This window comes from Carassius auratus, chromosome 7 (assembly GCF_003368295.1).
Source record: "Carassius auratus strain Wakin chromosome 7, ASM336829v1, whole genome shotgun sequence".
NCBI lineage: Eukaryota > Metazoa > Chordata > Actinopteri > Cypriniformes > Cyprinidae > Carassius > Carassius auratus.
Window position 1 is genome coordinate 32,638,261 of NC_039249.1, and position 24,632 is coordinate 32,662,892.

At 39.6% G+C, this 24,632-nt stretch overlaps 7 protein-coding genes across 7 annotated transcripts; 5 read left to right on the forward strand and 2 right to left on the reverse strand.

Moving 5' to 3' along the window:
- Nucleotides 1-5,534: 5,534 nt before the first annotated feature.
- On the reverse strand, nucleotides 5,535-6,238 carry LOC113106528 (histone H2B). The gene has a single exon (XM_026268553.1). The coding sequence runs from the start codon at nucleotides 6,174-6,176 to the stop codon at nucleotides 5,802-5,804; it is 375 nt and encodes a 124-aa protein (XP_026124338.1). The 5' UTR covers nucleotides 6,177-6,238; the 3' UTR covers nucleotides 5,535-5,801.
- Nucleotides 6,239-7,034: 796 nt separating this feature from the next.
- Nucleotides 7,035-7,416, reverse strand: LOC113106531 (histone H4). The gene has a single exon (XM_026268556.1). The coding sequence runs from the start codon at nucleotides 7,391-7,393 to the stop codon at nucleotides 7,082-7,084; it is 312 nt and encodes a 103-aa protein (XP_026124341.1). The 5' UTR covers nucleotides 7,394-7,416; the 3' UTR covers nucleotides 7,035-7,081.
- Nucleotides 7,417-11,103: 3,687 nt separating this feature from the next.
- LOC113106525 (histone H1-like) lies at nucleotides 11,104-11,941 on the forward strand. Its single transcript, XM_026268550.1, has one exon. It carries the CDS (start codon nucleotides 11,253-11,255, stop codon nucleotides 11,871-11,873), a length of 621 nt encoding a protein of 206 aa, XP_026124335.1. The 5' UTR covers nucleotides 11,104-11,252; the 3' UTR covers nucleotides 11,874-11,941.
- A 1,817-nt stretch (nucleotides 11,942-13,758) lies between these two features.
- On the forward strand, nucleotides 13,759-14,923 carry LOC113106527 (histone H2A-like). The gene has a single exon (XM_026268552.1). The coding sequence runs from the start codon at nucleotides 13,806-13,808 to the stop codon at nucleotides 14,190-14,192; it is 387 nt and encodes a 128-aa protein (XP_026124337.1). The 5' UTR covers nucleotides 13,759-13,805; the 3' UTR covers nucleotides 14,193-14,923.
- Nucleotides 14,924-15,002: 79 nt separating this feature from the next.
- Nucleotides 15,003-15,502, forward strand: LOC113106526 (histone H3-like). The gene has a single exon (XM_026268551.1). It carries the CDS (start codon nucleotides 15,049-15,051, stop codon nucleotides 15,457-15,459), a length of 411 nt encoding a protein of 136 aa, XP_026124336.1. The 5' UTR covers nucleotides 15,003-15,048; the 3' UTR covers nucleotides 15,460-15,502.
- Nucleotides 15,503-16,144: 642 nt separating this feature from the next.
- On the forward strand, nucleotides 16,145-16,557 carry LOC113106532 (histone H4). Its single transcript, XM_026268558.1, has one exon. The coding sequence runs from the start codon at nucleotides 16,179-16,181 to the stop codon at nucleotides 16,488-16,490; it is 312 nt and encodes a 103-aa protein (XP_026124343.1). The 5' UTR covers nucleotides 16,145-16,178; the 3' UTR covers nucleotides 16,491-16,557.
- A 761-nt stretch (nucleotides 16,558-17,318) lies between these two features.
- On the forward strand, nucleotides 17,319-17,781 carry LOC113106530 (histone H2B). Its single transcript, XM_026268555.1, has one exon. It carries the CDS (start codon nucleotides 17,360-17,362, stop codon nucleotides 17,732-17,734), a length of 375 nt encoding a protein of 124 aa, XP_026124340.1. The 5' UTR covers nucleotides 17,319-17,359; the 3' UTR covers nucleotides 17,735-17,781.
- The last annotated feature ends 6,851 nt before the right edge of the window (nucleotides 17,782-24,632 follow it).

The window sequence follows — 24,632 nt, forward strand, 5'->3', positions numbered from 1 at the left end:
TCAACTTCAGTGTGGAGAGGTATAAGAGCCATCACGAACTACAAGACACCATCCCCTTGCACTGAAGCTAATCAACGACTTGCTAACGACCTGAATGAGTTTTATTGCAGATTTGAAACCCCCATCACCCATTCTGACCATCTCCCTACACATCCATCAACACCTCCTGCAATCCCACTCTCCACACCTCCTGCTCTTCAAATCTGTGAAGATGATGTGCGCCAGGTCTTCAGGAAGAACAAAAGAAGAAAAGCACCAGGCCCAGATGTCGTTACACCAGCCTGTCAGAAAACCTGTGCTGACCAGCTGGCCCCCATCTTTTCACAGATCTTCAACAGATCCCTGGAGTTGTGTGAAGTGCCTTCCTGCTTCAAACGCTCCACCATCATCCCCATCCCAAAGAAACCCAAGATAGCAGAACTTAACGACTACAGACCTGTGGCTCTAACATCTGTCGTCATGAAGTCGTTTGAAAAACTGGTTCTGGGTTATCTGAAGGACATCACTGGACCCTTACTGGACCCCCTCCAGTTTGCTTACCGAGCAAACAGGTCCGTGGATGATGCAATCAACATGGGATTGCACTTCATCCTGCAACATCTGGACAAAACAGGGACTTATGTGAGGATCCTATTTGTGGACTTTAGTTTGGCTTTCAACACCATCATCCCAACAGCCCTTCAGACCAAACTGACCCAGCTCTCTGTTCCTAGCTCTATCTGTCAGTGGATCACCAGCTTTCTGACAGATAGGCAACAGTTAGTGAGACTGGGGAAATTCACATCAAACAGCTGCTCCACCAACACTGGTGTCCCCCAGGGCTGCGTTCTCTCCCCTCTGCTCTTCTCCCTGTACACCAAAGACTGCACCTCTAAAGACCCCTTTGTCAAGCTCCTAAAGTTTGCAGACGACACTACAGTCATCGGCCTCATCCAGGACGGTGATGAGTCTGCTTACAGACAAGAGGTTGAGCAGCTGGCTGTCTGGTGCAGTCTTAACAACCTGGAGCTGAACACGCTCAAAACAGTGGAGATGATCGTGGACTTTAGGAGAAACCCCCCTGCACTCCCCCCACTCACCATCATGAACAGCACTGTGACTGCAGTGGAGTCATTCAGGTTCCTGGGAACCACCATCTCTCAGGACCTGAAGTGGGACAATCACATTGAATCCATTAAAAAGGCCCAGCAAAGGTTGTATTTCCTTCGCCAGCTGAGGAAGTTTAACCTGCCACAGGAGCTGCTGAAACAGTTCTACTCGGCCGTCATTGAGTCTGTCCTCTGTACTTCAATAACTGTCTGGTTTGGTTCAGCAACAAAATCAGACATCAGAAGACTACAGAGAACTGTTCGGACAGCTGAAAGGATTACTGGTGCTCCCCTGCCCACCCTTCAAGAACTGTAGACATCCAGAGTGAGGAAAAGGGCTCAGAAAATCACTCTGGATCCCTCACGTCCAAGTCACCCCATCTTTGAACTTTTGCCATCTGGCCGGCGCCTCAGAGCCGCAAACACCAGAACAGCAAGGCACAAGAACAGTTTCTTCCCCCAGGCAATCTACCTCATGAACAGTTAAATGTTCCCTACTTATGCTTATAAACGTGCAATATCCTTATATTTATTTGTTAACCCTCCATCCTAGAACATTCCTGCATCTCACTCAATCCTATTCCATTATCATTTAGAGCACAATTGTTTATACACTTATTTATTTGTCAAATTGTAAATCTCTCTTTGTTTTTTTTTTGTTTTTGTTTTTTTCTGTGTGTTGTTGTCTCTGTGTACTGGAAGCTTATGTCACTAAAACAAATTCCTTGTATGCGTAAGCATACTTGGCAATAAAGCTCTTTCTGATTCTGATTTCTGATTCTGAATCAGAAGAGCCGACTCGCATCGAGTGAGAGCCAGCTGCCAGGTTTTTTTTTTTCCTTTGGCTGCTTACCTCAAGGCAGAACTTTGTTTTTATTGGTCAGCAATCGCATCGCGGCCAATCAGATGCGAGTTTATGGGATCATAACATTATGTAAAAACAGAGAGGGGGATGAAGCGGCACTCCACTAGTGATGGGAAGTTCGGATCATTTTACCGACTCAGACTTTTGAGTCTGTTCAGCAAAATGAACGAATCTTTTTTCGAGTCATTCATTCATTTTGTTCATTTTAGCAAAATGTAATACAAATTATGTTACTTCCCCAACACATCTAGTACTTAAGCAAACGTTGATCACACTACATATAATACAAAACTAAAAGGTTATGAGATACAGAAAAAAATAATAATTCTTTACCTGGGTCTTCAGTCTGTGATTAGCTCATCTCACCTCTTATTTGACAAGAAGTCTTCGGGTTTAATTCATTCCTTAACCACGTGACAGACCTATACGCGAAACCAACGCGGTCTTGAGCCATTAAGAGAATTGATTAGTTCATCTCACGAGTCTTTCGGGTCGAGTTTGACTCGTTCCTTAATCACGTGACAGACCCATGCGCTATTTCTGACATTTCTGTCACTGTGTTTTTGTTACTGTTTGTTGAGGATCTGTGGTTTGTTATTATTTTATAAATAAATAAAACCCTGTCATAAATAAAATATTGATTAATTTGTCTTTTTGACTGTCTATTGGTAAATAAACACTAGGCTATATAATAATATAATAATCAAAGCTTACAATAAAAAGTATTTATAGACTAGTTTGTTCATTTTTACTCCAGTTTTGAGTTTGCTGGTATAATAATTGCTTTTCCTAGGCAGACTTGACATATTGTTGTAATATATGTATAAGAAGATTTCTCAAAAAAGGACATAATGTCATACATTAAAAGCAAATAATATTTTGAATTTGAATTATTAATGTCAGTTTAAAACATTAAGGTTATGATAACTTCAGCTTTAACAGTTTTAACCCAGCTTCAGATCCTGGTGCGACTGCCAGTGCAGGGGCCATGTTTTGGGAAGACTTTGACGAGAGGGTAGCAAGTTTGAGCCTTCTGCTGCCTCTTCAGACCTCAGATGCTATGATGGAGATGCGGGCCAACCTTGCAGAGCCACTCTTACCCCGCACATCAGACCCTCTGGCCTGGTGGAGGAGATGTTCACCAGTATACACAAGCCTTTCTGAAGTCACAAAGACAAGACTTTGCATTGTGGCCACATCCGTGCCATCTGAAATAATTATTTCTAAAACTGGGCTGATTATCTCAGATAGAAGAACTCACAGACTCAGCCCATCCAAGGTCAGGGAGCTTGTTTTTTTTTTTAATGCAAACATGCCTTAAAGCAAGTCCTAAAAATATAGCCACAGTGTGTTATTTAATTTAAAGCTTATTTATAAAAAGACTAGCTTGTTGTGCAATATTTTTGTGAATTTAAAGGTAATTTTTATTATTATTTAAATTTATTTTGGAATAGTTGTCCTCTTTGTAACAAAGCTTGTCTGGTGCTAAATTAAACAATAAACAACAATTGAAAAGTATGTACACAGTGTTTTTTTAATGTTTATAAAGTGTCATATGTTACAAAAGTATGGTTTACACAGACAATCTGATTTAATAACTACACAATTAAACAAAAACAAACAGACAGAAAAAAAGATCAACATTTTAAGCATAACCAACTCTTTATTTCCACATTCAGTGTTATGGAAAAGTACCATCATGACAGAAATTAAAAGCAACAATTTGAAACCAGAAATGCATCACGTTACTGTAAGAGTAAATAATACTAATAATAAATAAGTACCACACACCCATTTTGTAAGGAAAGTTGTAAATGAACTAATTACTCTAGCCAATGTTGTCACATCACGGGACAAAAGAACGAACAATCCGAAGAACTGAAAGATCAATCAATTCTCTTTCCGGCTCAGAGTGCATTGGGTTTAGCGCATGGGGCTGTCACGTGATTAAAGGCCATGTTGCAGGTTAACCACCACTTTCGATTAATGGGTACATAAATCACTCAAGATATGCATATCATTTTTGAAATGGTCTTGAAAACCTATTTTTTAAGTTTTTGGTAGTAACGTTTTTTACGCAACTCGGTGATGACGTAACGTTGGGGAGAAGTCAAGGAAAGGTAGCCTCAGTCTAGTATGATGCAGCTATCATTTAGCATCGCAGCAATGAGCACTGGAGCTAGTCTACGAGCAGCAGTGCACTTTGACACTTTTTTGTGTTCTTTATATCTAGTGGCAGTGATCATGACGTTAGTTCAGATAAGTACCGGTAACCGGTAACCTTTGTCATAGTGTCAGTACCGGTAACCTTTGTCATCTAGAAATAGAAGGCATCATGCTTGCTATATGGACTTTTCTAAGCGTTTATCTCTTTCTCCGGTGAAAATGTTGTTGCAAACGTGCGTGTCGCGGTGTTTGACAGGAGCTAGAGTTGTGACGTTCGCGAACGAACCGATTCTTTTGAACGGCTCATAAACATGAACGATGGGAGCCGAGTCGCGACTGGAGAGGAGCCGTTCTTTCTATCGTTCTTTTTTCCTATGCGTGTTCATACAAAATAGCTCCTCCAGGAGACAGAACAGTTATAGGGGGAGGGGCGCACCCAGCGCAGGCCAACCCTTTATAGCGTGATGATATTAGTTATTAGTTGTGCATGCATTTACATTGCATTTTGTGTTCATTTAAAACTTATTTTAAAATCATTAAAAATGTTCTTTTGTGATACTGTACTTGTATAGAAATGTTTCACTAAAAGCTGTTTTCCACAGACATTCATTGCAGCCCACTTTGTTATTGTTCATTGACTTGAAGGGGCTGATGTCCTATTTGCAAAGTTTACAGTAGTAATAGTATGTAGTATGTAGACATTTCCATTTTATTTATTCTAATTTTATCTACTTTTAAAAAAAAAAAGTTTTCTATCAAAATGTTCTTGTGTGATAACAATGTTCTTGTGTGGAAGTGTTTGTAGTAAAAGCTGTTTTGCACAGAAATTCATTGCAGCCGGCTTTGTTTTTTATGTTTATTTGTGAGTAGGTATTGTATGAATAACATAAGTCAACGTAGTTTTACACACACACACACACACACACACACTTTGTACTAAAGGTAAATCAAAATAATGATGTCACTGTCTAAGCAGAGGGATTTGTGCAACCCTATGGAATATAGTCCACACATGAGAAATGAGGTAACAATCAAGATTTCAGAATAATTCAAACTCGGATATTGGTGTGTGATATCTGAGCTTTAATTATTTGACTACAAATCTCACCTCATAATACCTCCCAGTGATTATTTCCAGGATAAACTGAGATGCCCCCAAGCTGGCTTCTTAAAACTGACTAAATATTTAAAAAGAGCCAAAAGAGCCATTCTTTTGAACGGCTCTTTGAAAGGAACGGATCGCGAAGATCCGGATCCCCTCAAAGAGCCATAAATCCCATCACTAACAGGAGCTTGGGTGGGTGCAGTCCCATGGAAACAATTATAAGGATAGTCATAAAAACGCTGCACATGAAAGGGGTTTCAACACACAAACCATTCATTTTTGCAAAATTATGGTAAAACAAAGGTTTACGAAAAAAAAAAAAAAAATCCTAAATTAAAAGCCATTCAGGAGTCGATAGAGCTGGCTCTTCTTTGGGAGCGGAGCAGATAGTGACTTCCCATCACTATCTGCCATAGCGAAAGTGGAGGTTTCTGTAGAATGATTACAAAAGTAACAGACGGTTTAGGTCATCTTCACTTCATCTATGACTGGAAGATAAAAGTAAAATAGCTCTTCGAGTGAGTGGATGGGTGGCTCTTAAAAGAGCCTTTGGGGTGTGTCTCGGGGTCGGACTGCTCTACTTGGAGCTGGTGTACTTGGTGACGGCCTTGGTGCCCTCGGACACGGCGTGTTTGGCCAGCTCCCCGGGCAGCAGCAGACGCACGGCGGTCTGGATCTCTCGGGAAGTGATGGTGGAGCGCTTGTTGTAGTGAGCGAGACGAGACGACTCACCGGCGATGCGCTCGAAGATGTCGTTGACGAAAGAGTTCATGATGCCCATCGCCTTCGAAGAGATCCCGGTGTCAGGATGAACCTGCTTCAGCACTTTGTACACGTAGATGGCGTAGCTCTCCTTCCTGGACTTTCTGCGCTTCTTTCCTCCTTTCGCAGCGGTCTTAGTGACGGCCTTCTTGGAGCCTTTCTTCGGCGCGGACTTTGCTGGTTCAGGCATGATGTTGTTTCCGATTCAATCTCTCAGAAATCAGTAGCGGACTGAATTCATACAGGGCTAGTTATTCACTAGTCTATGTTAATTTTGTGGGACCTTGTGGTTCCGTGTTTTTATTGGTCAGACCCATAAACTTGCATTTAATTGGACCATTCAAGTCGTTACTTAACTGGAAATAGAGCCAATCACAGGCGCTTAAATTATAGCCCCACCCACCACACCACACCACGTTTGAACGACACCTACCCGACTGGGTTGTTTGTTTCATTTCTCGCTATTTTTTTTTTTTTTTTTATGTATATATTTTGAGAAAATAAGTAGTTTTAGATAAATATCATGCACAAATTGTTTAACTATTATAAATCCATTAAGGAAATTACAAAGGAAAAATAGCCAAAAAGTATCGATTGTTTAACATTGAGTGCTTACTATTGTTCTTTTGCATTATTAACACAATTTTCATATGTAATACTGCAAAGCTGCTTTGACACAATCTTTATCGTTAAAAGCGCTATATAATCAAATATATCTTGACCTGGAGCTCGGTTGTTATAGTTTAAAGAAATTTAAAATAAAAAGCCCTTTGATTAAAATAGATTCGCCTTTATTTGCCGAAATAATTCTACGTATGTAACCTTAAACTTTAAGCCTTAAATCAGATATTCTTTCTCTTAAACGGAATAAAGAAAAGTTAATAAAACTTTTTATTTTAACGTAAACGTCTAAAATGCACTGATGCTTAAAGCATCTTTAAAAACAACAACGACCTATCAGATCCATAACACTAAACTATTTGTAACGGCTGTATAAACACTTTTCGTATAATATGCAGCACCATGAGCTCTTTAAGTGAGAGTGTGGGTGGCTCTTAAAAGAGCCGTTGGGTTTGTTCTCTGATCCGAAGCGGTTTATCCTCCGAAGCCGTACAAGGTGCGTCCCTGTCGTTTGAGCGCGTACACAACGTCCATGGCGGTGACGGTCTTTCTCTTGGCGTGCTCGGTGTAGGTGACGGCGTCGCGGATCACGTTCTCCAGGAACACCTTCAGCACACCGCGGGTCTCCTCGTAGATCAGACCGGAGATGCGCTTGACTCCGCCGCGGCGAGCTAGACGACGAATGGCGGGTTTGGTGATTCCCTGGATGTTATCGCGCAGCACCTTACGATGACGCTTAGCGCCTCCTTTCCCGAGACCTTTACCGCCTTTGCCTCTTCCAGACATGATGAGATGATCTCTATTGTACTCATACAACGGAAAGTATTACAACACAAATGCTTAAGGGAGACGTTTTACAGTTGCCTACAGGACCTAACTGAAACCAGCTGCGCGTCACATGACACCCCCCCCCCTAGATCGAGCAAGAAACAATCGATAGTTGTCCTTTGTTTCTTTTTTTCATAAAAAAAAATTGACAGATATGATTTATTAGAGCAAATTAAATTAATATTTACATATGTGCGCATTTGACGTATGTATTATGTTGTTTCCTGTGTGTGTGTGTGTGTGTGCCAAAAACCCCGAATCATTTTTTTATAAACAACTTCAACTTTGTTTCATTTTCTCTCAGTCTGTCAGACTGGAGCGGTACAAAAAAAACAAAAAGCTCTATTACTGTGCGTGGTGGCGGATGGTAATGCATCGCGCATCACTCAACTTGTTTGCCAACTGCCAATAAAAACTAACGAAGAAGAATATAAATCTTCTGGGGGTGTCCCCACCAAAGCTGAGTCCAAACCTACGCCAATGGGCTAATGGGTTGGAGTTTAAAAGTGTTATTAATGAGATGGAAGTTAAACCGGATCTCATATACAAGAGTCATGGCTTAAACCTAGATTTGATTTTGTTATTAAACGATATGTGAGTGAGAGAAGAGATCGAGAGGAGGGTAATGGTGTAGGGTGTATTTACTCTGATTAAGGAAGGCATGCATTATAGATCATTAGGCAAAGGTGTAGCACAAGAGTATGTTGTAGTGGAGGTATTAGTGAATGGGGAAAAGTATGTTATAATAAACTTTTATAGTCCTTGTAAGAAATTAGTGTTGCGTGAATTAGAACAAATAGAGGGTCTTAATGAAGATAGGGTGATTTGGGGAGGTTTAGAGACAGATTCTAATGGAATGGTGATGGAAGATTTGATAGATCGGAGGAGTTTGGTATGTCTGAATAATGGGGGTAGTACAAGAATAGATGTGGCTACAGGTAAAGAGTCTGTGCTGGATCTAACAATGGTGTCTGATTCAATTGCATGGAGTGCTGAGTGGGAAATATTGCGACAAGATACTATTGGGAGTGATCACTATCCAATAATGATATATGTTAATGTAAATGTGAGAGGAAGTAAGGGGAATCAAGGAAATATTGGTAGATGGGGGTTTGATAAAGCGAATTGGGAAGAATTCATGAGTCTGAGTGAAGATGGATTGAAGAATATTATAGATAGATCTGTAGAAATGATAAGTGATGATATTGTTTATGCCATTAGAGCAGCAGCAAATAAATGTACCGAAGAGGAAAGGAGGTAGGAAGAATAAGATTGTGCAAGTGCAGTAAGAAGGAAAAGGAAAGCATTTAGCATAGTTAAGAAAACACATAATTTCCAAGATTTAATAGAGTATAAAAAAGCACAAGCTGAGGTAAGGAAGATTGTAAGGAAAGCTAAGAACGAGTATTGGATGGCTTATTGTGATGAAATAGGGAAGAATACACCAGTAGAGGAGGTATGGGGCATGATTAAGAAAATGAAAGGGATTCAAAAGAGTAATGGATATCCAGTTTTAAGTATGGAGGGAGAAATAGCTGTGGAGGATGGAGATAAAGTGGAAATGTTTTTAAAGGCATTTATTAATGTAAATAGCTCAGAAAATTTGACTGAACAGAAAATGAGAGAGGTTGTGATGAAGGAATATCCTGAAATAAAGAAGAAAAAAGAGGCTGAGGATAATTTGTTAGATCTATTATTTTCTATGAGTGAGTTAAAGAATGCAGTAAGAAGAATAAAACAATCTACTACAGGAATGGATGGAATTAAGTTTTTGTATGATGAAGCATTTTAGTGAAATTTCTATGGAAGTGATTTTAACATTTTATAATAGAATATGGATGGAAGGTATAATTAAGTTGGAAGGAAGCACTAATTATACCTATTAAAAAGCCTAGGAAAGATCCAAGTAATCCTATAAATTATCTTCCAATAGCTTTAACTTCTCATTTATGTAAGGTAATAGAGAGAATGTTAACTGACAGATTGACTCATCATCTGAAAAAAAAAAAATGAACTGGTTTTCTTCTTATCAAAGTGGGTTCAGGTGTGGTAGAGGGACTATGGGTCCAATAGTATTATTAGAAGATTAAATAAGAAAGGCATTTATAAATAAGGAAAGTGTCATTGCTGTTTTATTTGATATAGAAAAGGCCTATGATATGTTGTGGAAAGAGGGGTTACTAATAAAGTTGCAGAAGATGAGTATAAAAGGAAGATTGTATAATTGGATTAAAGAGTTTTAATTGGAAGAAGTATTAGAGTAAAGATGGGTGGAGCTACAGTATATCTTCAAGTGGAATAACTGATAATGGTACACCTCAGGGCAGTGTAATTAGTCCACTTTTATTTATTATCATGATTAATGATGTTTTCTTTTTTTTTCAAGGATTGATAGAAGTCTGGGGAAATCATTGTTTGCTGATGATGGGGCTATCTGGTTTAGAGGAAAGAATATAGAGTATAACCTAAAGAAAATTCAACATGCGCTAAATGAAGTAGAAAAGTGGTCAGGGAAAAATGGTTTTAAGTTTTCAGTGGAAAAGACAAAAGTAATAGTTTTTACTAAAATGAGGAGGAATATGGATGTTAAGTTAAAATTATATACAAAAAATAATTAGAGCGTGTAAGTACAGTAAGATTTCTAGGAGTTTGGTTTGATAATAGAATAAATTGGAGAGAGCATATTGAATAAATGGTGGGAAGATGTAAGCGAGTTGTGAATTTAATGTATTTCAGGTCAGGAATGGGGAGCAGATAGATTGGCTTTGAAAACTGTATATATAGTTTATAGTTTTTATAACTATATATATATATATATATATATATATATATATATATATATATATATATATTAGTAAACCCGGATAAGTTTAATTTACTTAAAAAACTTCCTGGTAACTGAGTTGTGTATTTGTGGTGCACGGTACGACGGCCAATCAACATCGATTTACATTGCAAAATTAACACATCATTCAACGTTAATCCAAGGTCTCCATGACGGCCATAATTCACCCGTTGATGAAGGTAAAACGGTGAAACAACGTCACAATATCACCGTTGATCCAATTTGCTAAATCGAAAGGTAATTCTACGTTGATTCAACCCTGGTATCTGACGTTGTTTCAAGGTTGAAACGCCGACCGGGATCTAGCTCACTTTGTACATCAGCCACTGAAGATGTTTTTACCGAAATAATACTGAAGTGATCAGATATACATTACTATAACTATTGTTGGTGTTAATTCAATTAAAACATCGGTCATATTAGCATTTCATGTAGTCTATCGGCTGAATAAAGGATGAGGAGCCCCGGACCTGTTTGTGCTTCAAGCTGCCCAAAACTACAGCTGTATCAAACACTGCACAAGACACTCACTGATGCTCATGCAACTAAACCACTCTCAAACTGTTTCTGAAACACACAGAGGACTATTTCGGTGTTTCTTCAACCTTTAACACTTAAATATAGCATTAGATTTACACTCGGCTCTGTTCCGTGGCTGATGCTCGCCTCGAGTTTGATCTGACCGGGGAGAAACAAACATTTCCTCGCCGCGGGTTTTAGTCTCCACAGAAAGCCAAGAACCTCTGCTTGGTGTTGACTTTGTTTCTACTGCGCTTAACTATGTTAACACTCGAGTTTTGCCCCTAAATGTAGGAGAAGAAAACACAAGCGCGAGCGGCTCTCGGAGGCGCGCAGACAGCGAGCGGGCGGGTTGAGTCTATAAGGTTCTCATGTGTTGTTTAAGAGCGCAGCGCTGCTCGAGCGACACTCATTGAACTCAGTGTTTGAAAGACTGTGATTCCGCTCCGAGAAATGGCAGAAACCGCTCCAGCAGCCGCCGCTCCGCCGGCCAAAGCGCCCAAGAAGAAGTCCGCCGCCAAAGCCAAGAAAGCAGGTCCCGGCGTCAGTGAGCTGATCCTCAAAGCCGTGTCCGCGTCCAAGGAGAGGAGCGGAGTGTCCCTCGCCGCCCTGAAGAAAGCTCTCGCCGCCGGCGGCTACGACGTGGAGAAGAACAACTCCCGCGTCAAGCTCGCCCTCAAGAGCCTGGTGACTAAAGGCGCCCTGCTGCAGGTCAAAGGGACCGGCGCCTCCGGCTCCTTCAAGATCAGCAAGAAGCAGACCGAGACCAAGAAGAAAGCGGCTCCTAAAGCCAAGAAGCCCGCGGCCAAGAAACCCGCTGCTGCCAAGAAGCCCAAGAGCGCAGCTGCAAAGAAGCCCGCCGCTAAGAAATCCCCCAAGAAAGCCAAGAAACCCGCCGCCGCTAAGAAGGCCACAAAGAGCCCCAAGAAGGCGACGAAGAGCCCCAAGAAAGCGAAGAAGCCCGCGGCGCCCAAGAAAGCAGCCAAGAGCCCCAAAAAGGCGAAGACCGCCAAACCCAAGACGGCAAAGCCTAAAGCTGCCAAGCCTAAAAAGGCAGCTCCCAAGAAGAAATAAAACTCTTCTGTTTTCTTCCCCAACGGCTCTTTTCAGAGCCACCCACAAACTCTGAAGAAAGAGCAAAAGAAAGTCACGCATTTATAATAATACCATCTTCATTTAAATTGACTCATGTTTTACACGTTAAAAGCATAACAAAAGAAGTATTAATGTGAACAGCTGTAATGGATCAGCAATATATATTTAATCAGGTTAAAAACAATGTTTAGTGTGTGTGTGTATATGAAAGTTAAACTGACGTGACTTTCAGCCAAGTATGGTGACCCATACTCCTAATTTGTGCTCTGCATTTAACCCATCCGAAGTGCACACACACACACACACTGTGAACACACACCCGGAGCAGTGGGCAGCCATTTATGCTGCGGCGCCCGGGGAGCAGTTGGGGGTTCGATGTCTTGCTCAAGGACACCTAAGTCGTGGTATTGAAGGTGGAGAGAGAACTGTACATGCACTCCCCCCACCCACAATTCCTGCCGGCCCGAGACTAGAACCCACAACCCTTCGATTTGGAGTCCAACCCTCTAACCATCTCTAACCACACACACACACACACACACACTACTACTACTAAACATTGATTTTAACCTGATTAAATATAGATTATCAATATCAATATTATATAAATATTATAGATATCAAACATTAACTGATGCTCCAGAAGGAAACAAGATGCATTAAGAGCTGGGGGGTGAAAACTTTTGGAATTTGAAGATCAATGTAAATTGTACTTAATTTGTGTACCGGGAAACATACAAGTATCTTCTGTTGCTTACGAAGGGCAGAACTAAATGGAAAAAAATTATATTTCAACAAAATAAGAAAAATTTGGCCATCTTCATCGTGTTCAAAAGTTTTCACCCCCCAGCTCTTAATGCATCTTGTTTCCTTCTGGAGCATCAGTGAATGTTTGAATCTTTTTTAATAGTTGTGTTTGAGTCCCTCAAATGTCCTCAGTGTGATAAGATGTATCTCAAAATCATACAGTCACTGCTGGAAAGGGTTCAAATATGTAAAGATGCTGGAAAATTGAAGAATCTGCAGGAGCTTAAAGATTTTTTCTGAAGAACGCTGCTCAGTTTAACTGTTCAGAACAAACAAGGGACTCATGCACAACCATCACAAAACAGAAAGACAGTCGAGGATCATCAGGTAACAGAACACAGTGCTAAGAACCAAGGGTTCCCAAACTTTTGAGTGGGGTTATTTTAATAATTTCAGCATTTATTTTGTCTAGTGGAGTAAATGTTAATATATTTTATGTACAATATCTTACTCATGACAGTACTAAATAAAATATAACATGCATTTAGTATGATCTCTCTTATTTTTTGAAAATTACTTGCATTTTCACAGAACCTGCAAAGGGTCCCCAAACTTTCGATCCCCACTGTATATATATCGTTTTATATACTCTCGATTGTCTCTAGAAGCTCACTGTTACTTTTAAATTAAATGTTTTCTCCTGGAGTTCCTGCTCAACTCAATCCCAGCAGCTGAGTCATTAGCCATCTTCAAGAAACACATCTCATATTTTCCATCTTAATATGACCCTCTAACTTTAACAAGCTTGTCTCTTTTAGGCTTGCACTCTATTCATTTGCTGCTTGTTTTCCTTATTTAAAAAAAAAAGCAAAACTTATCCAACACCCATCATACTTTCTTGTTTCTAATGTTTTCTGTCCTCATGTGTTTAATCAGAAATGGTATGTTTATTTACTTATTTTTATCTGAAATGCTGCTCAGTCCGCGCGCAGATGTGGAGGCGTGGCTTTGTCGGTGGATGTTGGAGGGAAGTTAATTGATTGGTTTAAAATCTTACAAGGTCTAAACCAATGGACGACTGGCACGCTCTTTTAAAACCAGCACAGCGTGTTTCAGAACGCTATTATTTCTCTTTCTTGAAGTTGAAATATTTGAAAATTGAAAATGAGCGGAAGAGGAAAAACCGGTGGCAAAGCGAGAGCGAAGGCTAAGACTCGCTCCTCCAGGGCAGGGCTGCAGTTCCCCGTCGGCCGTGTTCACAGACTTCTCCGCAAAGGGAACTACGCAGAGCGCGTCGGTGCCGGAGCTCCCGTCTATCTGGCGGCTGTGCTCGAGTATCTGACCGCTGAGATCCTGGAGTTGGCTGGAAACGCCGCGAGAGACAACAAGAAGACCCGCATCATTCCCCGTCACCTGCAGCTGGCGGTGCGCAATGATGAGGAGCTCAACAAACTCCTGGGTCGAGTGACCATCGCTCAGGGCGGCGTGCTGCCCAACATCCAGGCCGTGCTGCTGCCCAAGAAGACCGAGAAACCCGCCAAAGCCAAGTAAACAGAGTCCGCTCTGCTTCTAAACACAAAGGCTCTTTTAAGAGCCACCCACTTCATCTGACAGAGAGCGATTTACTTTATTTCACTACTTCCTTTATTTCACTACTTCCTTTATTTCACTACTTCCTTTATTTCACTACTTCCTTTATTTCACTACTTCCTTTATTTCACTACTTCCTTTATTTCACTAACACACACCATGTGTGTGCTTACATAAGATAAAAAATGCGCTAACTAAACGTACCTTAACTATTACTGTTAACTCTTGACTCTTATTCACTTGGGTAACGAATCTGTTCAGTAATTTAAGACCGACAAAAGGATGTACTCGGAGTAACGGAGTGCAGAAGAAAGTCTACTTTCACCAGCACTTTTTAATGCCTGCTGAAAACCCAAGATGGAGCAGAGCATGTGTTCTGTAAGACTGAAGTACCATGCTTTCATGATAAATTTGATGTATACATTTATTCTCTGTTGGAAGGTTCATAGAATGCTATTATAATGCTTTTGTCAAAACATAGGCCTACAGCGGTGCTCTATCAGTCACCAACGAGAAAGTGTTTATTTTATTGTACTGTTTTGTGTTTTGCTGAGAGATCTTTGTTCTGAAAATAAAGTTGAATCAATAAATAAATAAATGAATGACGCGTAAAGTAGTAAACCGAAACAAAGCATTTTGAGCGGGAAACACAAACAGTCCCGTTTGAAAACACAAGCTGCGCGGTCATTGGCTAGCAGTCATGGGCAGACTGATGACGGCATAAGCTCGTGACGGTAAGACGCTTTAAAAGCAGACGCATGAGACAGAGGAGCATTTTTCTACGTGCTCAGAACGGAGAGAGAAGTTGATCGTAGCGATGGCAAGAACCAAGCAGACCGCTCGTAAATCCACCGGTGGCAAAGCCCCGAGGAAGCAGCTCGCTACTAAAGCCGCCCGGAAGAGCGCCCCAGCCACCGGCGGCGTCAAGAAGCCCCACCGTTACAGGCCCGGGACCGTGGCTCTCCGAGAGATCCGCCGCTATCAGAAGTCCACCGAGCTGCTGATCCGCAAACTGCCTTTCCAGCGTCTGGTGCGAGAGATCGCTCAGGATTTCAAGACGGACCTGCGCTTCCAGAGCTCCGCTGTCATGGCCCTGCAGGAATCCAGCGAGGCTTATCTGGTCGGTCTGTTCGAGGACACCAACCTGTGCGCCATCCACGCCAAGAGAGTCACCATCATGCCCAAAGACATCCAGCTGGCCCGCCGCATCCGCGGAGAGCGCGCTTAAACCCGCCGCTGACAAACACCCCAAAGGCTCTTTTAAGAGCCACCGACCCCGCGCTGAACGAGACCGTTTCCACTTTACTGAAAATATAACTAATAGGAAGACATGCGCTCTCCATCTGTTTCAGCAATTCTGTTCGAGTCATCAAATTGTGCTCCTATCAATGCTAGTTGCCCATCACTACAAAACACAGAACAATCGACAGAAGTGTCGGTGTTAATCACTCAATTTCACAGCGATACACCAAGAAAATATGTTTCTAAAAAATTACATAAATTTATTCCACATAGATTTAACTGTGTTTAATGTGTCAGTAGAGGTAATTTCGTTATAATAACTGTTTATTTGCGGCTGAAGTGAGAATCAATGGTTTGCTGTAGCTCTTCCTTTTCTTCAGTGCGCGTTCCTTCAGCTCAAACACTGGAGCGCGCCTCTAAATGATACTGATCTACAATCAAAAGGTCTGTCAAATGCAAACATGTAAATGTGATTCAATAAGTCTTTGTCAAATAAACACGGATTTAAACACGACACAAAGCACAGACAAATGTTAGTGTTTGGCTTTAAATCGCATGGTTTCCTGCTCGAATTGGGGGGTGGGGGGGTTGTGTGACGTGCCGCTGGTTTCAGTCAGGTCCTGTATGCAGCTGTAAATTGCCTCCCTGCAGCACTTGCTCTATATTCGTTTTTCGTCGTACGAAACGAATAGAGGTAATCCTATCATGTCTGGAAGAGGCAAAGGCGGTAAAGGACTCGGGAAAGGAGGCGCTAAGCGTCATCGTAAAGTGCTTCGCGATAACATCCAGGGAATCACCAAACCCGCCATTCGTCGTCTAGCCCGCCGCGGCGGAGTCAAGCGCATCTCCGGTCTGATCTACGAGGAGACCCGCGGTGTGCTGAAGGTGTTCCTGGAGAACGTGATCCGCGACGCCGTCACCTACACCGAGCACGCCAAGAGAAAGACCGTCACCGCCATGGACGTTGTGTACGCGCTCAAACGACAGGGACGCACCTTGTACGGCTTCGGAGGATAAACCGCTTCAGATCCGAGAACAAACCCAACGGCTCTTTTAAGAGCCACCCACACTCTCACTTAAAGAGCTCTCGTATGATGCTGTAACGTTAGTTAAACAATAGTGTTGTGTTAATCGGAGTTACAGTTAGTATTATAGTTTAATAGTGCTTTATTTTTTTAAATATATTACAGCACTAAGAATTAATCATGTTAAATAATTTAGAGTTTACAAAAGGTAACTTTACACAGGTTGAAGTAATAGATCAGAATTGTATAGAAGATAAAGGTGAATGTTATACTTCAACAAAAGGGGCTCTTTATTTATGATTTATGTAAGTTGTATAACATCCGAGCTCCAGATTATGTCACCTTTATTTATGTAGCGCTTTTAACCATGAAGATTGTGTCAAAGCAGCTTTACAGTATTAAATATGAAAATAGTCTGTCAATAATGAAAAAGAACAAAATTAAACACTCAATGTTCAGTTAAACAATCGATGCTTTATGTGTATTTTTCCTTCGTAATTTCTTTAATGGATTCATAATGGTTTAAAATTAATCATTTGCATTAAATTTATATAGAACTATTTATTTTCTCAAAATATGACATTAAAAAAGCGGGAAATTAAATAAACCGGAAACCAAGTCGGGTGGGTGTCGTTTAAACGTGGAGTGGTGGGTGGAGCTTTAATTTAAGCGCCTGTGATTGGCTCTATTTCCAGTTTAGTAACGCCTTGAATGATCCAATTAAATACAAGTTTATGGGTCTGACCAATGAAAACACGGAAACACAAGGACCCACATAATTAACATAGACTAGTGAATAACTAGCCCTGTATGAATTCAGTCCGCTACTGATTTCTGAGAGATTGAATCGGAAACAACATCATGCCTGAACCAGCAAAGTCCGCGCCGAAGAAAGGCTCCAAGAAGGCCGTCACCAAGACCGCTGCGAAAGGAGGAAAGAAGCGCAGAAAGTCCAGGAAGGAGAGCTACGCCATCTACGTGTACAAAGTGCTGAAGCAGGTTCATCCTGACACCGGGATCTCTTCGAAGGCGATGGGCATCATGAACTCTTTCGTCAACGACATCTTCGAGCGCATCGCCGGTGAGTCGTCTCGTCTCGCTCACTACAACAAGCGCTCCACCATCACTTCCCGAGAGATCCAGACCGCCGTGCGTCTGCTGCTGCCCGGGGAGCTGGCCAAACACGCCGTGTCCGAGGGCACCAAGGCCGTCACCAAGTACACCAGCTCCAAGTAGAGCAGTCCGACCCCGAGACACACCCCAAAGGCTCTTTTAAGAGCCACCCATCCACTCACTCGAAGAGCTTGAAGTATTAATCAGAAGTTGCTATGTAAAGTTATTACTTGTATGAAATACCACGACTTAAGTGCCCTTAAGCAAGGCACTGAACACCCAACTGCTCCCCGGGCGCCGCACTGCTCCGGGTGTGTTCACAGAGTGTGTGTGTGTGTGTGTGCACTTCGGATGGGTTAAAAGCGGAGCACAAATTCTGAGTAAATCCGCGCCATTACACTTGTATGTTAGTTAGTTCTTATAGCTTTTTATTTATTTTACTTTAATGGAAAGCAATCTTTCCTTTTTTTTTTTTTTTTTTTTTTTTTTTTTTGTTGCTAGAAATGGTTTAGTTGAGCTTATGAAAGTAGTGATTTGATTGAGGATAATTAAACCTAAATCGACTTTATATATATATATATATATATATATATATATTTTTTTTTTTGTGATTCTTGTTTAGCATTTTGTACTTTTTTTTTTTTCTGTACTCTTATCTTTTTTTCACTTAAGTGAGTATCTAATCTAGTTTAACTTAAATGTAGTTATTACACTAAGTTAATTTCATGTGACACATTTGAAGTGTTATTGCACACAGTGAACGGGTGGAAGTTCACCGCTGAGTCCCTCACGAGCCCAGATCAACACTTCAGGTTACTAGTGATGGGAAGTTCGGATCATTTTACCGACTCAGACTTTTGACTCACGTTCAGCAATATTAACTAATCTTTTTTTGAGTCATTTCGTTCATTTTAGCAAAATGTAATTAAAATGTTACGCGTTACTTTCCCAACACATCTAGTACTTAAGCAAACTGGTCAAAAAAGGTCGACTCTTTCCTTAATCACGTGACAGACCCATGCGCTATTTCTGATATTTCTGTCACTGTTTTTTTGTTACCGTTTCTTCAGGATCTGTTTTATTTTATAGATAGATAAAACCCTGTTATAAATAAAATATTGATTTGTCTTTTTGACCGTCTAGCAGTAAATAAACACTCCAAGCCTACAATTCAAAGTATTTATAGCCTAGTTTGTTAATTTTTAATTCAATTTTGAATTTGCTGTTATAATAATTACTTTTCCTTGGTCTAATTTTGGTCTAATGTATGTATAAGAAGATTGCTCAAAAAGGACATAATGACATAAATTAAAAGCAAATATCATTTTGAATCCTAAACAAGTAACACTACAGTTCTATAGTCTAATCTGAAGGATGAACTCGAGACATAAATCATACAAGTCATTTTTGAAGATTAGAAACCACTGTTTTAAAAAAAAAGGAAAAAAAAATATCTCTTCATCAAAACGATTTTGCCATCATATGGAAAACATTTAAAGCATAATTATTATAAAAAATAATAATAAGTATCATGCATCCATTTGTAAATAAGGTTGTAAATTTACTAATTACTTTAGCCAATGTTGTCACGTCACGACAAAAGAACGAAAAACCCGAAGAGCCGAAAGATGAACTAATCAATTCTCTTTCCGGCTCAATACTGCATTGGTTTAGTCTGTCATAACATAACATCATTTCATATATATATATATATATAATTAAATAACAAATATTAAACTGTTACGATGCTTCCACTATTCGAGCTCGCTGATTGGTTTAAGAATAAACCACCAATTTATCGTAGATATTTTTGCTGCATGTGCTACAGAACAACAGATTCAAACATGTTTCCTCCTGACTGCTTGCTCCGCTGTCTCTCTACCCAGCAAACATTGGTCCGACGGCGACGTCGTGTGGCCGGCCAAAAATAGTCGCGGTAGGACGGCATAAATCGGTAGAAATATGTAACACAGAACATTTCCTTAAAATGCATTCAGATATGTTTGTACACGTTTATAGTTCTATGGGGTTTCATGTATAATTGTTTTCTTTGACTTTTAGATACGTGTAGTTCAATATTTACCCGCGTTGTGAATCTGTTGTGAGAGGACGTCACCTAGTGACGTCATTTACACGTGCGTTACACGTCCATCATGACCCTCTGTGAAATCCTTGTGGAATATGCAAAAGCTGTGCTTACACCTTGATTAATACTGCAATATTTAATTAAAGTGCACCAAGTAGTTTTTAAGAGGTTTTAAAGAGGTTGTGAATAGACGTCCACTGACGTCTTTTACACGTCTCGTCATGGTTTGTGAGAAGATGTCCAAGCAAGACTAGCAGGAATAAAAAATTATATACAAAGTAAATATATTCACTTCATCTTGTTTAAAAAAAATATAATCACAAAGAGCCCAGCGTAGTTAAGTGATTGCAAAGCAATGCTGCAATTTAGTCATTATTTTAACCTGTTTTATGTATTTGTTGTTATTATTTTTATTGAATCTATGCATATACATGTAAAACAGATATATACCCGGTCACAATTTCGGTCTGAGTTGGATGTAATTGCCAAAACGGTGCTGCCAAGATGTAGACACAAAACATACTGATATATTTCGTGATATTACAAAATCCCGCGATAGGATAGATTATCTCGCGAGATCTCGCTTTCTTTCCGGAAGTTCCGGTACATTAAGCAGGCAACCACCACGAGGAGGAGAGGACTCGAAGAGGACTCTTGGAGGGATATTTGTCGATATAAATTACATAAAATCTACCGTGGGGTAAGTACATTTTGTATTATTTGATTAACGTGCTTGATTTTTATTTGTTTGACACGAAGGAACCGAGATAAATAATGCCCACGTTGTCAACTGAAATTCACAGAGTATGGCTAAAATTAGCTAACGTTAGAAGGCTAAAAGTTACTTATATTGATGTGATTTTTATTTGTACGCATTAATTAATTATTCAGGGGACATCACAGCTCTCCTGTCTTATCAGAAATGTCCTGTTCACTTTCTCACAGTTACACTGAGTGTTTCTCAAGGGCATCACATTAAAGCATTACACCTTTTGTACAATACAAATAAAATCTAATGCTTGTTGATTACCTTTTTTTACCTAATGTTTCATTCATGATTCATTCATCTTGGTCCAAGGTTTTTTTTTTTTTTAGCTGTAGACCATAAAGATATTTTGAAAATAAGTGCATGTCATTTATCTCAAATGTTTTATTGTATTTATTTTAAAAAGAAATGTATTCTCTTCCCTCAGATGCTGTGAAGAGGTGGAGACTCTGAATGGGATGCAGCGATGACAGAACACCTGAAGCTTGCTCCGGGAAGAGATGGGGGTGGAGGTTACAAGAAATGAGCCAAACAACTGTAGTTTGTTTTTAAGGGATAGTTCATCCAAAAATGAAAATAGTCATAATTTTCTCACCCTCATGTTACGATCATAATAATTTTTCCTACAGTGGCAGTTATTGGATTGTGAGATCTGCTTGGTTACAAACATTCTTCCAAATATCTTTGTGTTTATGAGACAACTGTGTAAGTCAATGACAAGATTAATAAAGCATTGATAAAAAGAAACCATCTTTTAACATTCTAGTAGAAAACATTCTCAGAAATGTAATATTTGAATTCATGTCGGTTCTATACCGTTTAAAATCATTTACACCACTTTGATTTCATAAATAGCAATGATTTCAAATGTATTTTATGATGAGGGTCTTATGTTTTATGATTTTCTTGTCACAAGACAACAATGGCTCCTGCAAGGTGTTTATGCCACATGTTCAAATATTAATAATATTCTTAATATTATATGATTAAAGTATTTTAAAATAAATGTAATTAATATTGATTTATATTATATATTAAAAACATTAATAAACACTGCAAATATAAATTTTGAACAATAATAATGGACTTTAAGATTGAGTATTTCAGCCCTTTTTATTCAGTGATGGCCCTCATTAAATCATATTTCTGATGAAAAAAATGGTAGGCCTGTAAAATTATTTCAGAAATCCAAAATGGATACAAAGATAACATTGAAAAACTAATTTTTAAATATGTTATCATCTTTAAGATTCTTATTTGTCATTGTCCCAGTAAAGCAAACATGAAAACAATATGGTAAGAACACAGAAAGGTAAACAGGTTTGAAACATGAGGGTGAGTAAATGAAAGAATTTCCCCTCTATATAATAATTCAGTATTTTGTAATTAGTATTTTAGTTTGGTTAACAGATGCTAAACTGTTCAAAAACAATAAAATGTGCTAAATCAGAACATGCTTCTTTTTTTGCATATGTCCACAAATAATGTGTTATTTTTAGTGATGTACACGTGATTAAGATGTTTTATGAACGTTGGACCGATCTTGAACTTTTGTCAAGATGTTTTAAACCTCAAGACATAATTGATTGCCTTGCACGATGTTACACAGTGGGTGTGTGATTATTTTATATGCAGGCTTTTATATACATACACTTAAACTATGCAGCAACGCATTTAAAAATCCAGAAGACAACCACGTCCAGAAATCGACGCATTTAGACGTCCAGGGACGTGCAGAAAAGACGTGCAGTTCACGTCTAGAAGACGTCAAAGACGTCGGTTCATCTTTCATTTTGGAACTATTTTTCAACCATGACGGGACGTCTCGGATGGACGTCTTTTCAACGGTCAAAAGACGTCCAAATGTTTGCTGGGTACCCGCTGCCGAGCTCTGCCTGGATCGTGTCCCGTTTTGCTGAGCGGTGCCAGCCCAAGTTATTTTCTGTTCATCTCCAGTCCATTCTAGGGCTGTGTGATTAATAGAAATCACTATAAAATCACGATTTGAGCGTGTACGATTTCTAAATCTAATTTCTAAATCGCTTCATAGCACGGCCCTGACCTCCCTCGCTATCTGATCCAGTCAGGACGTATGATTTATGTCTGTTCTAGAGACGTTACAACTTTTTGATAAAGCTCTAATTGGTTTTCTTGTGGAAATATGTTTAATCCTGAATGCATTTATGACTGTAAAAGCATATCGGTGTGTGTCATAATCGCAAAATTGATCAAAGAAATCGTGATAGGTTATTATTATCTTTATTTATTTTATTTTTATTTTTTTGTACATATAGCATAGCCATATTTCTTTCAATAAATACAGTTAACAATCTAGCTTCTGAGTACTTAGTTATTAACCCAACAATAGCGGGGTCAGTTATTTTTTTGAAGTGGGCCGCGCAAACATATGTGTGTGGTTGTGTGGGCCGCGAGCTGGAAAAGGTTGGGAACCACTGGTTTAGCGCATGGGTCACGTGATTAAGGACTCGACCCCAAGACTCATGAGATGAACTAATCAATTCTCTTTCCGGCTCAGACTGCATTGACTGACACAGGTGACTTACTACCAGCGGAAAATAACCCATAGAATAATGAGACTTAACAAATCATTCCCCGAGACGACTCGTTCTTCCCAAGTCACTTTAAAGATTTGTTCAAAATGAAAGAATCGTTCAAGAATGACACATCACTACAAGTGACACGATGAGCTCAAGATCGCAATACAGTGATGGCCTTTGCGAATAAACACTCAACCATTAGAACAAGCCTGTTAGCTTTACAGAAAACGCACTTGGTTTAAGTTAGTATACTTCAGATCTATGTTTGGCGTATTTATTTAATTATGTTTATACTACAGGGCATTGAATGCTTGAGTCTGATTGGCTGATCAATGTTCTGAGGAGAGCAATTATTTTCAGGCGAATCTCTCCTGACCGCAGAACATTAGTCAATATAACTTAGTGTGTAGGACTTAAAGGCCACTCATGACATTTCTCACTAGTGAGGTAATATAAGAAAAATAACCATGGTGTTATTATAGTAAAACTGTAGTAACACATGTTTTTTTGTCGTGTTGACTACCATTTGTATAACCACAGATTTACTAGAAATATCATGGTTAAACTATGCTTTATATAGCAAAACCATGGTTAATTTGTGGTTTCCATGGTTTAACCATAGTAACCATGTTTTTTTGGTTATATTTGTAGTAAAACTATGGTTAATTTTGGTAAGCACTGTTTAGAGCCGCTGCAGCAGAGAGAAGCACAGCCTGATCCACACAAGCTCTCTCTCGTTCTAATAACGTCATTAATAACTGCAGCAGAATGCTATCAACGGTCCAATCCTTCATTACCAGCTTCAAAATGATGTTTTGGAACCAGCAAAAGAGGCGCAGAATGAAGAAATAATCCAAGTCACAATAACAATTGAGGTACAAGAGCCAGACGAATCCCTTTAAATATCTTCTGATCGATGTCTTGAGGTGTGGTAACCGTAGTATAAGCAAATAATTGACTCCGGGCCTTGAATTATTAGAGAATAGCTCACTACCTTGGTTTCTTTTAGGTCCTTTAAGCCAGTTCAAAAGGTCTCCCTCTGTTCTTGCGAATTAATCTTGTTGTGATCTTTCACTGTTGTGTCCTAAATCGTGTTTTATACATTATTCCATGATGTTTTGTCATGTGTAAATAGTGTGAGTAGTGCGTTTAAGATGAAAATTAAAAGAAAAATAAATAAACAAAAGTGTACATTACATACCGGATAATGAACTTAACCGAGAGAAAAGTGTGGAGTGTTGGACACTTCGAACATCCAATTTCTGTTCACTTCTGTTCACTAAAACTCTTTCTGGTTTCATGTATCCACACACTACAGGAGCTACCTGTGAACATGGGACTCTGTTCTTCTCGTTAAAGTCAGAGGTTCATCCGCTTCACAGTGAGCTGTGATCAATGGCAGCACACAATGATCAGTTTACAGTAATTCGTCTGATTGCTGTAGGTCTGTGTCTGGTGTTTACTGCGGCTGAGGTTGTTCTGACATCTGTCTCTAGATGGCAGCACTTGTGTGTTTCATGGACATTCACACATATGAACCAACATGTGCAGTGTATCTCATGGCATTAGATTCAATATCAAAATGTAATGCACTGCACAGTGATTTACAGC

Bases quoted from the DNA above. Each gene is read 5' to 3' on its own strand.
- LOC113106528 (XM_026268553.1), bottom strand. From the start codon at position 6,176: ATGCCTGAACCAGCAAAGTCCGCGCCGAAGAAAGGCTCCAAGAAGGCC.
- LOC113106531 (XM_026268556.1), bottom strand. From the start codon at position 7,393: ATGTCTGGAAGAGGCAAAGGCGGTAAAGGTCTCGGGAAAGGAGGCGCT.
- LOC113106525 (XM_026268550.1), top strand. From the start codon at position 11,253: ATGGCAGAAACCGCTCCAGCAGCCGCCGCTCCGCCGGCCAAAGCGCCC.
- LOC113106527 (XM_026268552.1), top strand. From the start codon at position 13,806: ATGAGCGGAAGAGGAAAAACCGGTGGCAAAGCGAGAGCGAAGGCTAAG.
- LOC113106526 (XM_026268551.1), top strand. From the start codon at position 15,049: ATGGCAAGAACCAAGCAGACCGCTCGTAAATCCACCGGTGGCAAAGCC.
- LOC113106532 (XM_026268558.1), top strand. From the start codon at position 16,179: ATGTCTGGAAGAGGCAAAGGCGGTAAAGGACTCGGGAAAGGAGGCGCT.
- LOC113106530 (XM_026268555.1), top strand. From the start codon at position 17,360: ATGCCTGAACCAGCAAAGTCCGCGCCGAAGAAAGGCTCCAAGAAGGCC.